Genomic DNA, 17,611 nt, shown 5'->3' on the forward strand with positions numbered 1-17,611 from the left:
TATATTAAAAAAATTATCTTAAAGAATTATTCTTTACAACACTTATAACTAAAAAAAAATATTTTAGTATATAATTTTTAAAATTGAGTATTTTGATAATTATTTTTTAAAATTAGATTATTGGAAAAAAAACTTAGTTTAGTATGACTCATAATTGAATAACATTCGCATAAATGAATTAATAAACAATATACTAAATTATCTGACTTACAGATGGATTATGGGCGTAATCCGTAATGGAGTAGTGTATTATTACAAAACAGAAGTCTCTGGATCAGACATAAAGTCATGGCAACAACGTTACATTAGAATGAAGAAATTTAAAATGAGAAAGAGGAGAGAGCAGCGTCGAGTTTTTGTGTTTTGCGATCCCAATTTATTGAAAAAGTGTCCCATTATCTATCTAGTTTTGGATGACGCACAAAACATGTCTCAACAGACCCAGCCACATCGCTGACTCATAAGTGCAACAACATCTTTAAATTTATTCTTATAATGTCAAACAAATACTGTAATGGCAATTTATATGACCTAGCTAGCTTTATCAACTCGTAGTGCTCTCTACTTTTTCGTTATGCAGCGCGTGGTTATAAAACTCAAATATGTCTGTATAATTTATTTAATATGTACCTTTCTTTTACTAAATTTAGTATTCTCCATTGAGGTAAATGTTTTTTACATGTGTGTATAATATTTAATTTTAATTATATCATATCAAAATTTTAAAAGATTTCACTAAGTAAGAGAGTTTAATTTTTATATCTATTGTCAATGTATAAATTAAATTTTATATTATCAACACATCATAATCATCTATATACGTGTTTTTATAGGTATTATCATAAAAATCAATTTATAATTTTTAACGGTACGATGATTGTCTTTGATTAATAATGTAAAAAATTTAACATTAATGGTGTATATATATTTTTTGAATTTAGACAAAATAACGAAGCACCACTAATTTAATAAATTGACATACGCAAATGGGTGATTTTTGATTCAAATTTGAGCCGACTCCATCAAAAATATATGACTAACAATTAATGTCAATATGTTACTAGTTGAGCTAAGCTTTAGAGACACATTGAGTTAAGTTTTAGAGACACATTGTATATAAATTAAATTGACAATTAATAAAATATAATAAAATGTACTTTGTCAAAAAAATAATAATATGTATATATAAAAGTGTTTTACCCGCACTATGCATACTAAATCAACTCTTATATCCACTACCAAAATGAAAAGAATAAGAAAAAGTCCACTACTTTGGACCTTTGTCACATGCAAAGGAATTTCTTGGGCACCCATTTCCTTTGGCGCCATTCAATGAATTATCAAATTATTTAACTTTAGTGAAAAGAACTATTATAAGCAACAGCACATTTCAAATAAAAAACAATATATAAACCATTTAAGATCGAATCATACTTTATGAAGCATCAAACATTACTTTCCCTTTTTAAAAAATATTATTAATAATTTGATTAATGTTTAGATTTTATTTATTTGTTTTTGACATGTTTTCTTTTATCTGTTTGATAGGTTGTCTCTGTACAATGCTCCTAAAAAATTATTAGGTGAATAAGAGCATACACGCTTGCCATTTTAAAAAGAAAGAAAGGGGAGTATTTATTCCAATTTTAAAGTTGAAAGCAATGTCATTATAAAAAATGATTAATCAAGAGGAATTTCTCAAGTAAAAGTTAGTTAAATTTTTTTATTAAAAATGACATTAAAATTAAAATAATTTAGATTTGCTCATATTTTAATTTACCAAATCTAAAATTTCTTTTCTTCTTTTGAAAATCGTAGGATAAGAATTTTAAAAATCAACTTTAATATCGATTGAAGTAAAATTATTAAAACACTTGAACATATTAAAAGTGACTTTATATTTTAAGTTACATATTTAGAACTCGCCAACTTACCGATTGTCCACTCATGTTTGAAGCAAAAAAATTTGTTTTTGGTTTCCAAAATTTGCAAATCCAACTTTTTTGCTTTGCAAGGAGATGGTTACTTGTTTTAAATCCACGTGGCTTGGTTGATGAATTAAGATCAGAAGAAATAGTTTGGTTTAAATGCAAATTTCATCCTTTATATCTTTATTTTATATTCGTTTTAATTATTTATTTTTATTTATTTTAGTTTTTTATCTTTTATAAATAATGTATTTTAGTCATTTTCATCATAACACTTTCAAATATAAAGTTAGAAGTGTGTATCTTAATAAGAATGAGGTGAAAATACAATAGACTCTAATAAATATTATTTATTTTAAATAATTTAAAATGATCAGTTATAACTTTTGTTGTGGTTATAACAATAACTAAAATACTCTATTTATAAAAGATATACGACCAAAATAAAAATAAAATATCAAAATCAATATTTATGCTAAATAGTTTTAAGTTTGAGGTCAAAGATTAAAACTCTAAAAAAATTAATGGCCCTATTTCACAATAATGAACTTATTTTACTATTTCAGACATATTAATTAAGAAAATTTTATAAATAAAAAATACTTTTCTTAAATTGTTTTTTAATCAAATACTAATATTCAGATGGACACTTCCATCTCAGTTTTTTATTGGCCTAAATTAGGTTTACATTTATTGGATTTATTTATATATCATTAATTTTATTTTTAAATAAATTTTTACCAAATATTGCTTAATTACAATGAGAAGATTAATAAAATAAAAGGTCAATAGTCAAAGGAAAAAAATAGTAGAAGTATAACTCAAATGAAGTAGTTTTTGAAAAAAATTTAAGAATAAATTATAAAAGTTAAGTATCGAGACGTTAAGATTTTTTTCTTAAAAAAAATCCAAAAGACATGTTTGTAATAAAGAATATATATAGGCTACACCAAAATGGTACAGTTCCTTCATTAATAGTATGGATATGGAATAATTTGTCATTATCATAAATATAAAATAAAAGATATTAAATGGATAATAAATTCATATACCATTTATTAGAATACAATAAAAACACATATGAATAATATATCATCTTACAAAATACAAGTGTTAGTTATTTGAGACAATTTTTTGCTCACAAGTAAATACATTATTTTGAAACGGATGGATGAATATAGTATATTAGTAACCACAAACGTGTTTTTGTAATTGTATCCACGGCAAGAACGCACAACTCCAATTTGCAACTTCTCAATTCAAAGTGAAATATAATTTGGAACGCGAGATTAATTATTTAAACTTGCTTCCAAACAGAGCTTAACAAATTTGTTTATCTAAGAAAAAGGGGTTGGTTCCTTTTGTAAAGTCAAGATTCCAAAGTAAAGATAATAGCTCAAACTTAATATGACAATTTTCAATCCATAATATTCACTACATTACATAATACATTAATATTAATATCTCTAACAATTGCTTCTTACTAAGATTACATTGCCCGGAACTAATTATTATCCAAAACAAGTAAATTAGCAATACTAATACTACAATAACTACTAAAATTAAAAAAAAAAAAAGTTACAAAAAATTTGAAATTCAAAGAGGGAGATTATATCTAACAGGTGGTTCTTGAATCAAAATCATTGGTAAAGATGAATCAAGTTTAAGAGAAGCTCTACAAAGAGGACAACTCGAATGATTCACAAGCCACGCATCAACACATTCACAGTGAAAACAATGGTCACATTTCTGCAACACTTTCAACTTATCTCCATCTCTAAACGCGCTTAAACAGATGCAACATTCCGTTTCCTCCAACGCGCGATTGGAACAATTAGTTTGGTAGAGTATGATAGGAAGTTTTTTAATCGCGTCGGGATCGAGTCCCTGCGACGGTGAAGAAGTGACGAACGGCGCGTGGTGAGTAGGGATTGAACCGAGAAGGCTGCGGTTTCGGAAGATCCAACGGGAGCACATGAATAGAGCTGTGAAAAGGACGATGATGGTGAAAACGACGGCGAAGAATAAGAGTTTTCGGCCTTGGATTTGGAGAGTTTTGTCGTCTTCGAAGTTCCATTCGAATGTCGCAGTGCTCGACTGGTTGTTTTGATTCGACATGGAGGAATACGGTTACGGTTGAGAGTGGAAGTTACGGCGGAGAAATACGGTTACGGTTGATGGTGGAAGTTACGGCGGAGAAATGTGGTGGTGGAGTTTGAGTGGGTGATGTGTGTGTAGTTAGAAAAATGTGAATAAATAAGCTTTATTTATAGCTACGTTTTCGTGGGTCTTTTTTTTTAATGCCCTCTTTTTGAAAAAAAAAACACCAAAATACCCCCTATTTAAAAAAAATATACCAAAATGTCCATTTTTTTAAAAATCAAGTAGGAAGTCGCCATTTGGAACGCGGGCTTCCTTAAGAAGTCGCCATTCCAAATGGCGACTTGTAAGTAAAGAAAAAAAAAATGGGACATTTTGGTATATTTTTTTCAAATGGGGGTATTTTAGTGTTTTATTTTCAAAAAAAGGGTATTGAAACAAAAAAACCACGTTTCGTTGTTAAATTATTAGGTGTACTTTGCAGTAGCCAAAAATAAATAAATATTAGTACTTTATGCCAAGCTCTCCATAAATAATAATATAATGGTAATAACATTCAAAATTTAGTTATTCCATTTGGGTGGATGAGTATCATTTATGAACTTGTTACTTGTTATCAATATTTTAAGTTACAAGTAATACTAAAACACTTACGGTGGAGTTTAAAAATATTTGGGAGGTCGAAGTAAATTAAACAATATGGGTAAATATAAAATAAAGTTTATCATGTAAAGTATAATGAAATTAAAATTAGCTTGGCTGTTAGTTTCCTTTTTTATCAAAAAAATATAATTGAGTTGCAAAAATATTACATTCAACAGTTAATTAGTTAATGTGAAAATGATTTTTTTTTCAAATATGTTACATAAAAGTATATATATATATATATATATATATATATATATATATATATATATATATATATATATGTCTTAAATATTGGAGATTTAAAGTAGGTCACTACATTGAAGAAAATAAATTTAAATTTATCTTTTCTTCAACTGAACACCTTAAAAATAATTGTTATTTATGTACTAAATTTGGGCATGTTCATCGGGAACTAAACGCTCTCAACAAGTATCTCTATTTCTCTAGTCAATCTTTGTCATTGGATTTATATATTTATTTTTTACATAACTTTAATACTTTTATATTTCAAAGTAACAAAACTCGAGATAAAGGAATACTCCTATTCATAGTATCATATATATATATATACATATATATATATATATATATATATATATATATATGTCTTAAATATTGGAGATTTAAAGTAGGTCACTACATTGAAGAAAATAAATTTAAATTTATCTTTTCTTCAACTGAACACCTTAAAAATAATTGTTATTTATGTACTAAATTTGGGCATGTTCATCGGGAACTAAACGCTCTCAACAAGTATCTCTATTTCTCTAGTCAATCTTTGTCATTGGATTTATATATTTATTTTTTACATAACTTTAATACTTTTATATTTCAAAGTAACAAAACTCGAGATAAAGGAATACTCCTATTCATAGTATCAAACAAAATGGGATGGATGGAATACTTTGATTACAAAATTTTAGGTGGATGATTTCAAAATCCTTTTGTTGGTCCCTATAAAAAGTTAAATATATATTTCCTATCTATAAAATAACAAATTTTGTTTTGGTCCTTGTCACACTAGAAAATTTTGATTCTTGTAAAATATAATTATTTGTAACTTATCCTCTTAGTTTTTCATTTTAGAGTGGATAATAAAATTCTTTTGAAGTGAATTTAGACAGCACATGAAAAAATCAAATAGACCGAGGCTTCTTTTAATTTCAACAAAATATTAAATATTCTTTAAGATAGATCTATTATTTTAAAGAAAAAATGTTTGATAAAAACACATAAGAATGTATAAATCTTAATAGATAAAAAGATTGATATAATATATAAAAAGATATAGAGATTAAATGCGATGTTAAATCGAGGAATGAAAATGTTGGCATATGAGTGTATCATTGTGGTTTTAAGAAATAAACATCTAGACAAAGTAGCATCGCCTTGGGATTATTAAATGCTCATCGATGTATTTTTTTTACAGAACTTGCTCTTTGGTGTTAATCAATTGACGAGGGACCGTGTCTTTTCTTTTTTTACCAAAGGAGAGGAAAATGTAATGTTACCACATAGGTAACTATGCTAAATAATTCATTGTTAAGATCGAGTTTAATCCATGTAACCGTTAATTATTATATAAACTATCAAACAATCAGAAATTTCATATTTAAATTTTGTAGCAATAAAATGGGAATGTCGAGTTTTTACTTAAAGTTTTCAAAAAAAATTGAATTGACTAAATGGAAAGTTAATAATGAGATATTAAGTAAGGTAATACTGAATAGGAACAACTTATGGAGTAACGTGATCAATCCTCTAATCAATTATCGCTCTATTTCATAGTAAATGAATTTAACACACATTAAGAAAAATATTAAGATAAAAAAAAATAATATTAAGACCACAATAAAAATGGAATAAAACTAAAAATGATAAATAAAAAATTAATGCATTTGGTTTTAATTTTAAATTAAATACATTAATTTTTAATTACTATTTTTATTTGTGTCCCATTTAAGAGTAGTATCTATGTGTTTACATATTGTATAGAGGAAGACAATTATTTGAAAGTGGTAAAAGTTTTATTAATTAAATAGAAAAGTACGATTAAAAGAAAAAGTAATTAATGTTGTATTAAAAATTAAAAAGGTAACAAATGATTACTTATGGGTGGACAATGTAATCTATACATTTTTTTGACAAAAAAAGTGACGTTAATTTATTCAAATTGTAGATTACATTGATGCACGACAAATTTAATTTTATTAAAAATAAAAAGGATTAATATGCAACAAACTCATAACACTCAAATTAATAATATAAAATAATAATATGCTTATAAATATGATAAAATTTAAGTGTTTGAAATACTTACGCACTTGGACCTGTAATATCGATGACATTAAAATTAATGATTGAAATTTCTAATATGTCAAAGTTAATATGTCAATTTGTACTAAACAAATATTGCACCAAAACGAAAAAAAAAACACACACACACACCATATTATGACGAGAAAACTTAAAAGCACCGCACTCAGACGAAGAAATTACCAAAGAAAATTAAGTTTGTGTGGAAGATAATATGAAATTCTAAAATTTAAATGAAATAATATCACTTTAATATTTTTTAAAAATAAATAAATAATTTTTAAAAGATTTATTTATTTTTTCCTCTAAAAATTTCTGAAAATTATAGAAAGAAATTCTATTACTTTTTAAATAATTTTGGTAAAGCACATTTTAGAAATTTTTTTAAAGCAAATAAGAGTAAAGAAAAATAATTTAAAAAAAATAAAACTAAAGAAGTTTTTGATTTTTTTTTCAGAATTTGTTGAAACAAGAAAAAATAATTTATTAATGTTTTATTTTTTTAGAATCTATTAAAGAAAAATATATATTTTTCAAATATTATTTAATATAAAATTAAATTTCACATCATCATGATTTTTCACAATACATGTACAGATCACTTAACTTAAATAATTGTTATATCACTAAATTCAAATTAAAAAAAGACTAAATGTTAAAAATTAAAAACCAAAATTAGAGAAAAAGAAATGAAATATCAAAATTGCATTTCGGTAAAATGGAAACTGAGTATATTTTAGAAGAAAAATTAAATAATATTGCAGCCGGCCGGATAGTGGGAGTATATTCTATTGTTCTATCATAATTTAATTAAACACGTTATAGATCACTCACACCCAATGAATAGCTATCACGCTCTTACCGTTAATAAAATAGTTACATTTGTGGTCAAACAAAATATCCAACTTCATCTAAGATTACATTCATATTATATTTCTGGATAAGATTAGCATCTTCAATTTTACTGCCTTTTCACGTTACTCGTTAATTTCTTACCGTTCCCAACTTGTTTGTATAATTCTATTCACCCAATCATAAATAGTTGGTAGAAGATTAACTACTCCAAGTAACAACCAAAGTTGAACGCTTTTACCTCCATATAGACACACGTATACAATATGATTTTTTTAATGATTATTATTATCATTTTGATAAATTAATATTAATATTAATATTATTTTGTGTTCGGTCCATTAAGACTTGGTCATTAAGATTTACTAAGACTATATGGGAAGTTTATGTTTATCCATGATCATGTCGGAGATGTAAAATCATTCTACTGGATTTTATTTATGTTACACACCAATAGATTTGATGTTACGTCCAACATTCGTTTTTTCTGCCCCACACGCTATTTTGGGTTTAGCAAAGCGAATAAAATAATGGGATACTAGAATAGTTAATGTTACATTAGCCCGTGCTAATAAGGAAAGGCTATTGACAAAGACATGCTCCAAACAGAAAATATACGAACACCAAAATACAACAATTGTTTTGCTTGACTAAATAAAGGTGTTTTTAATTAAGAAACAAGAGATTAATGGCTCAAATCATGCTCTAAGCGGATACTGTTTGAACAGAGTTTGCATCATAATATAGAACGAAATCAAGTTCGTTTCATCATAATATAGTTTCAATTTTATATTATTATTATTATTATTATTTTTTTAAATCGGCACATAGGTAAAGTTACCATGCTTTAGCTTTAGACACAAAAAACATAACAAAAAAAAAAATAATTTGATGTCCTATTTTGTTCTCTTAAAAAACACAAAGGATATATATATATATATATATATAAAGTGACCATTTTTAGTCTCTAACAAAAACAATTTTGAAATTTAAATGAAATAATATCACTTTAATATTTTTTAAAAATAAATAAATAATTTTTAAAAGATTTATTTATTTTTTCCTCTAAAAATTTCTGAAAATTATAGAAAGAAATTCTATTACTTTTTAAATAATTTTGGTAAAGCACATTTTAGAAATTTTTTTAAAGCAAATAAGAGTAAAGAAAAATAATTTAAAAAAAATAAAACTAAAGAAGTTTTTGATTTTTTTTTCAGAATTTGTTGAAACAAGAAAAAATAATTTATTAATGTTTTATTTTTTTAGAATCTATTAAAGAAAAATATATATTTTTCAAATATTATTTAATATAAAATTAAATTTCACATCATCATGATTTTTCACAATACATGTACAGATCACTTAACTTAAATAATTGTTATATCACTAAATTCAAATTAAAAAAAGACTAAATGTTAAAAATTAAAAACCAAAATTAGAGAAAAAGAAATGAAATATCAAAATTGCATTTCGGTAAAATGGAAACTGAGTATATTTTAGAAGAAAAATTAAATAATATTGCAGCCGGCCGGATAGTGGGAGTATATTCTATTGTTCTATCATAATTTAATTAAACACGTTATAGATCACTCACACCCAATGAATAGCTATCACGCTCTTACCGTTAATAAAATAGTTACATTTGTGGTCAAACAAAATATCCAACTTCATCTAAGATTACATTCATATTATATTTCTGGATAAGATTAGCATCTTCAATTTTACTGCCTTTTCACGTTACTCGTTAATTTCTTACCGTTCCCAACTTGTTTGTATAATTCTATTCACCCAATCATAAATAGTTGGTAGAAGATTAACTACTCCAAGTAACAACCAAAGTTGAACGCTTTTACCTCCATATAGACACACGTATACAATATGATTTTTTTAATGATTATTATTATCATTTTGATAAATTAATATTAATATTAATATTATTTTGTGTTCGGTCCATTAAGACTTGGTCATTAAGATTTACTAAGACTATATGGGAAGTTTATGTTTATCCATGATCATGTCGGAGATGTAAAATCATTCTACTGGATTTTATTTATGTTACACACCAATAGATTTGATGTTACGTCCAACATTCGTTTTTTCTGCCCCACACGCTATTTTGGGTTTAGCAAAGCGAATAAAATAATGGGATACTAGAATAGTTAATGTTACATTAGCCCGTGCTAATAAGGAAAGGCTATTGACAAAGACATGCTCCAAACAGAAAATATACGAACACCAAAATACAACAATTGTTTTGCTTGACTAAATAAAGGTGTTTTTAATTAAGAAACAAGAGATTAATGGCTCAAATCATGCTCTAAGCGGATACTGTTTGAACAGAGTTTGCATCATAATATAGAACGAAATCAAGTTCGTTTCATCATAATATAGTTTCAATTTTATATTATTATTATTATTATTATTTTTTTAAATCGGCACATAGGTAAAGTTACCATGCTTTAGCTTTAGACACAAAAAACATAACAAAAAAAAAAATAATTTGATGTCCTATTTTGTTCTCTTAAAAAACACAAAGGATATATATATATATATATATATAAAGTGACCATTTTTAGTCTCTAACAAAAACAATTTTGAAAATATATATAGTTTTTATGTTAAGTTTTTCTAATCAAAATTTTTATTTGTTTTTACTATTGTATTGTAGAGATTAAAATTGAAAAATGTGATGTTTACAGAAATTAAAAAGTGTAATTTTTTATAAGGATTAAAAATAAAATACAACAATTTTATAAGAATTAAAAATTATTTAACCCTATATTTTGTGAGATTAAATTGATACTTATATATTTTATAGCAGACTAATTACGAGGGATTAAGTTGGAAGTAAATATCTTCCAAATATATAACCAAACTTTTAATTTGCACAACAACTCTAAATTTGCAACCTATTTATACAGTTCACAAAAAAATAGGTACTTTCCTTGTAGTAGGATTACACGACAGAAGATTTTTTAGATTTGGTTGGATGTTTTTTGGTTATTTAAAAACTTAAAAATAATAGTGTCTCGTTAGTATGATGTAAATATTATTTCTATTTTTGAAAGTATAAAATACTTAGTTTTATTTTGATTTAAGTATAATTTGAAAGATTTCAATTATAATTTTAACCAATGGCCGGTGTTTATCAACCGTTAATTTGTTTAGGTTGTTGATTTACTTAGATAATAGAGAGTCTCATAAATTATTTTTGCATTTTCCTTCAGTCATGAGGGATCTTTAATTCAAAGTTTAGTTATTAAAAAACAAAAATTACTTTTAAGGGAGCACAAATAGTTGATACAAAATTTAAGAAAACAAATTTTGTAAGAAATTTGGTGGTCCCCAAAATTACTTTTCCTTCTCAAAATTGTTCTCTCCACCACCAAGTATTATCTCTATCTCTTCTTTATCCTAGTATATTATATCTCCTCTCTAATATTCTCTCTTTCTCTCTCTCAATTCTTTAACCTGGTATATTATATCTCCTCTATAATATTATCTCTTTCTCTCTTTCAATATATCTTTCTCTAAATTTTTGTGTGGTTTTTTTGTTTTTAATGTAAGAATTTTAAGGTTTTGTGAAGAAGGTAATTATTGAAAATTAATATTGTTCACACTGAAATTGAGATTGATAAATTTAATTTTATTGTTCATATTAAAGAGAAAGAAGAAAGATAAACATGATGATAATAATAATAAAAATATTCGTATCATCTTTGAATTTATTAATATAATGTTGAAGTGACTTTCGATGTTAACATTTTGTAATAATTTTTTTTTAATTTGCGCATGTTTTAAAAATACAGATTTTTATGAAAAATAGAAATAAAAATCTACGTGCAACAACTAAATAAGATAAAGTACATGTCTTTCTTAGCCATATGACTAAGATCAAATGTAGTATCTATTTTAACTTTAACAATTAATAAATTAAAAATTAAATTTTTTAAATATAATAAAATTAAAAAAAAATAACTCTACGATTATTGAAGATATATACATGAGCAACTAAAATATAAAATATATATTAAAATAAAGAATGTTTAAAATTAAAGCAAACAAGATATTTTTTAAAATAATAATAATAATAATAATAATAATAATAATAATAATAATAATAATAATAATAATAATAATAATAATAATAATAATAATAATAATAAAATAAAGAATGTGTTAAGGATTTATAACTTAAACAAAGTCACAAACAAGAAAAATCAAAGAAAGCTCCAATCAATTAAAAATTAAAATACATGAAGAAAACACCCGAACCCTCTTCTTAACCACACTCTTTACAAGATACTATAGTTCAAGCAACCTCAAGATTTAGACACCAAGGGTGAAAATCATAGAAAAAACCAACATCTTTTGCCTTAATCCAATACTAAGAAGCTAATTAAGCTTTTCAAAAATGTGTGAAAGGTTGAATTCGAGTTGATTAAAAACAAAATACTTTTGCATCTTTCAAATTGATCAAAGAGATACCATCCAATATAGCACAAAATTTAAACATCACCTTTTATTCTTTAAGATTTTTAAACCATTAAAGTAATGCTTAATTGCAGTTTTGGTTCTCCTTTTTGTTTCTCTTCAGTTTTGGTCTCTCAAACAGAATTTTGGTTCAAAACTTGATAAAATTTCATTTTTTTAAGGCACACCACACCATTTATGATCATAGATTTCAGGTACAATTGTTGTACCACGAGAATTTGGGGTATGGTGTGACTTGAATAAATGCAAAAAAAAAAAAAAAAAAAAAAAAAAAAAAAAAAAAAAAAAAAAAAAAAAAAAAAAAAAAAAAAATTCATCAAATTTTAGACCAAAATTTTGTTTTTGGGACTAAAACTAGAGAGAAATAAAATAGAAGGACTACTTTTATGATTCAACTAAAATAAGAGAACTAAAATTGCAATTAAGCCTTAAAGTAAAGAGCATGAACTTCCACATCGATGTTGAAAATGCTAGAAAATCCCAGCCGTTGAAGGACTGCCTCTAATAAAGACAAAACATTTGGATATTAAAAAAACAAACATCAATTTGTTTCCGATGCACCCCATTCAAAAACACAAAACATATAATCTTAAGGAAGGATATCCCAATTTAAATATGATAAAAGCAAATATGTCTCTTTGACCTCATAACCTCCATCGTGCCCTCCCCTCCACCGCCACTTATCTATTAATGAATCTTGCAGAAAAGTATTATCCAACAACAAAACACATACCACTAATAACTCATTCTCCCACTCAAAAAGCTCTCGATGCTACTCCCAATTATAAACTAACCCATCAACTCCCCTAAAAATCATATTAGCCACACTTATATTTTTATCCACAATCACATTAAAAAGTCTCATTTATTGATCACTCAAGATTCCCCCTCCATCCACGGATCCAACAAAAAAACATGTTTATTCCATTGCCCACCACCTTAACCACCTTATTGACAAACCATATATTATTACCCCACCCTAACCTACCTTTCTTCTGAGTAAGACACATTTTCTCCCACTTCATCCAATGTATCTTCCTCATTATTGTCCCTAAAAAAGATTTAAACAATTATTCTAGTTTAGAAGCAATACTTGTATGAGTCTTGAACAAAGAAAGAAAGTAAATTGGTTGAGCACCAATTTTATTGGGTTATTGTCAATAGGCATGCCCAAGTATTTGAAAGGTGTGCCACACACTTTATAGTGTGAGACATTTGCCACCACTTGCAACCAAGACTGGTTCACATTGATATCCACAAGGAGACTCTTTTGAAAGGTTAACTTTTAATCCAAAAGCAAGTTAAAACAACAAAACAATAGAATTTATAGCTCACATATTTGCCCACAAGTTCACACCCACAATTAGTGTATCATCAACGAACTGCAAATGTGAGACACCGCAATCTCGAACCAACATTATATCCAATGAATAAGCCTTCATTGACCGAAAAAATCATAGAATCAAGACCCTCAACAGTCAACAACAATAAAGAACAAAAACAGCGACAAAGGGTTCCTTTGCCTCAACTCTAATATAAAGAGAATTCATTAGTGGGTGAACCATTAACTAACACCGACTTCTTTGCTTAACTTAGACATTCATCATCAACCCTCTCCACTTAACCATAAAATTCATTTTGGAAATAAATAATTTAATTTATTAAAATAAAATAAATAATTTAGGGATGTATAGTAGAACAGCCTAAACAAATAAATAATTTGTTGCGCTATTTCCTAGCATATTTTGATGGGATTTTTCAAACATATGCAATATAATCCCACAAAATACTTTCATTTTTTTTTAGTTTTAGAAGATATGATAAATTTTACTATAATTAATTTACACAACTGTAAGATTCTAGTTGAAATTCAGAATAAACATTTAATATAATAATGTTGATATTTCTTAATTGAGTTATAACTTAAGCAGATATACTTCTCCTTTCTAGCATGAAAAGAGAGTAAACATAAAGTTGATGCAAATTAGCAAGTTAAATGTAACGGGGATGCTAAAAATAGAAAAGATAGACTTTGGATTGCATGCTATAATGCTGCATGTGCAGTAGAATTATATGGCTAAGATGAGAGAAACTATTAAGGAAGAATAAAATAAACAATGGTGGACCTTTAGCCCACTTTCTTAGCCCAATTTTTTTAATACAAAAAATCAATTAAATTTTAACGTGCACCGGATATTGGACAGGATGAGAATAAGCTAATCCGTCCGGGGTTTATAGCCTATCCTACTTATGGTCTGACTTGACTTGACCTATTTAATAAAAATGTTAAATTCAGGCTATTTTTAAAGCCTATTTATTTAAATAGGTCAGACTTAGACTTATAAAAAAGCCTATTAGGCGACCGGTTTATATATTTTTTTATTTATTAATGTTTTTTTTTATTATTATATTAATAATATTATTTCCTATTTTAAATTTTATCAATTAGGCAATCACCTAGTAGTCATTTCATATTCGGTAGTCGTTTCATATTTGGTAGTCGTTCCATATTCGGTAGTCAATCAATCAGTGGTGCATCTGTTTTAGAAAAAAAAAAATCTATTATTTGAAACAAAAAATTATGTTTTAGGATTTAAAGGATGTTTGTTTCAGTTTTTTTTTTAAATTATTTTGTTGGAAAAATTATTTTTTGTTTAATATATATATATATATTTATTGATATTGGTATGTGGAGATCATCATGTGATATGAGTAGAGTATTTTAATATTTTAAATATGAATAAAGCTTTTAAATAGACTTTCAAACCATACTACGCTGAAAAAAATGCATATGATAAACCGTATGACAAACTTAAACCTAAAAAATTAATCGTAGGCTAGACTCAAGTCTTTCTAAGTCTGGTCTGACCTATTATCATCGCTATATTAATGAATTTATTTCTATTATTGGTAATTAAAAACAATGAAAAGTAAAAAAAATCAGAGTTTTCCTTCTAGACGATGTATGAGTCAACCCTATATCTTTTGCAAAGATATCACTTCGATATCCCACAACTTGCATTCTTTGCTTCAATTTTAATTGTTATGTAACTTTTTAGACAATAAATATATTAAATAGATACTACATCAAAAGTCAATTTTAGCAACGTTAATTGCTTGTTGCATTTGTCTCTTACTATTACATATATATCATAATATCATATCAATGATGTATGGATGTCAAACAAATAATTAAAATTGGACAAAACTGACCGATTCAACCAGTCCTATAAAAAAACTGGTGTAGAGAATTATCGCTAGATGTCAATGTAGCACAGTTTTATTTGACAACATATGTCTTTGATTCATTTCCATTTTTAAAAGGAGAATGAATATCTCTATTTCTACAAGTACTCCAATATATTAAGGATTGTGGTTTTATGGATACTCCTCAAGTCTATTGTTTACAAATTTTGAGTCTTTTTTTTCAATACCCTTTTTTTTGAAAAAAAAAACACTAAAATATTTTCATTTGAAAAAAATATATCAAAATGTCATCTTTTTTTAAAAATCAAGTGGAAAGTTGTCATTTGGAACTCGGGCTTCCTTAAGGAAGTCCCATTTCAAATAGAAGAAAAAAAATGAAACATTTTGGTATATTTTTTTTTAAATGGGGTATTTTAGTATTTTTTTTCCAAAAAAAAAGGGTATTTAAAAAAAAAAACCACAAATTTTCGATTGGGGTCTCATATATTCTCATGTGACTCGTGTCCTTTCTACAAATTTAGTAATATCGTCCTAAAAACACCCCTAACAACTTTTATAAAAAATAATTATATTCAATAATTACTTTGCGTGATAATTTTTTTATAGTATTTAACTTAACTTTTTAAACTTATATATTTATTTAATTAAAATTTACATAAGGTTAATTATTTAAATTACTTAAATAATTAATTATCATAAAATTTATCACTTGTTTATAAACAAAATCCTAATTTAATTTCAAGTTCAATATTTCAAAATCATTAATAATTTAAATAAATTTTGAAAATAATTAAAATTGAGTTTGATTAAGAGTTAGATTAATCAATTGATTTCCATTCAGTAAAAAAACAAAATTAATCAATCATTTTCCATTGTTGTCTCCTTAGGATCCATAGTAATATTGATTAATAAAAAGTAGATAGTATAAGTATATAAAAAAATTAGGAGTTTATTAAAATAACAACTACGACTAGCTTTTATCAATTTACTATTTAGTATCGACTAATTAATATTAGATGCATAATTTTTAATTTTACTATCGTTCATTTTATATTAATGATAATAATGAATTAATATACTAATATTTGATTAAAAAAATTATTTTTATTTTTTATCTTTAATTTATATATATTTTTTTTAAATTTATGCGGAATCTTTAACTGAGTCCCTTTTGAGATGAAATAAGTAATTTTAGCAAAAGTGAAAAAGTTCGTTGGTTATTTTGGCAAGCATAAATTAACACCACAAATAAAAAGTTACATTTCACTAGAACAAAATTTATTAGCCAATGCGGTATGTATAAATAATTTTCCATAATGATGCATAAACATCCATAATTTTTATATATCTATTTAATAATTTTTTATTTTTTTATATCTCTCTTTCTATTATATTATTGACATATTATATATATCATCTCAAGTGATTGATCAACGGGTCGAAATAGAAATTAAATAAAAATTAAGAATGCAAATAGGTGAGTTCGATCTAGACTAAATAAGATGTGAGTCACATTTGTTAATAGCTGGTTTATTAGACATTTTTTTAAACTTGAACATGACTTTCATGAAAATATTATACGGATTATTAGTCTATTTCATATAAATATTTTTAAATAAAAAATTAAATATATTTTTTAATAAATTAACATGATGTTTTATATTTTTTATTTTATGTATAATATCATATTTTAATTCTATTTTATTGTTATATATTTTTAAATATATAAAAAATTAATACAAAATAGTATGATCAGATTACTAAAAGATGTAACATATTCAATATCTAATATATACATATAAAATAGTTATAAAAATTAATATTCATATTTACTTAAATTGACGTATAAAATAAAGAAAATAAAGAAAATTTATAGCATGTAATATGATATATTTAACTAAATATGATTTGATATTTAATACGTCTTGGTCTTGTATTTAAAAACAAGGATTTAATTTGATATGTCGTAGACTATAATACTATAGGCCTCTATATATTCTCATGTGACTCGTGTCCATTGCAATGAATTATTTCTCCAATAAATTTAACTTTTTTATTTTAACAAA

At 25.3% G+C, this 17,611-nt stretch overlaps 1 protein-coding gene across 1 annotated transcript; it reads right to left on the reverse strand.

Annotated features, from left to right (window-relative positions):
* Positions 1 to 3,317: 3,317 nt before the first annotated feature.
* LOC101513864 (RING-H2 finger protein ATL66) lies at positions 3,318 to 4,157 on the reverse strand. The gene has a single exon (XM_004490966.4). It carries the CDS (start codon positions 4,044 to 4,046, stop codon positions 3,525 to 3,527), a length of 522 nt encoding a protein of 173 aa, XP_004491023.1. The 5' UTR covers positions 4,047 to 4,157; the 3' UTR covers positions 3,318 to 3,524.
* Positions 4,158 to 17,611: the final 13,454 nt, after the last annotated feature.

The sequence above is a fragment of the Cicer arietinum genome, chromosome 2 (assembly GCF_000331145.2).
Source record: "Cicer arietinum cultivar CDC Frontier isolate Library 1 chromosome 2, Cicar.CDCFrontier_v2.0, whole genome shotgun sequence".
In the NCBI taxonomy this organism is placed as follows: Eukaryota; Viridiplantae; Streptophyta; class Magnoliopsida; order Fabales; family Fabaceae; genus Cicer; species Cicer arietinum.

Bases quoted from the DNA above. Each gene is read 5' to 3' on its own strand.
- LOC101513864 (XM_004490966.4), bottom strand. From the start codon at position 4,046: ATGTCGAATCAAAACAACCAGTCGAGCACTGCGACATTCGAATGGAAC.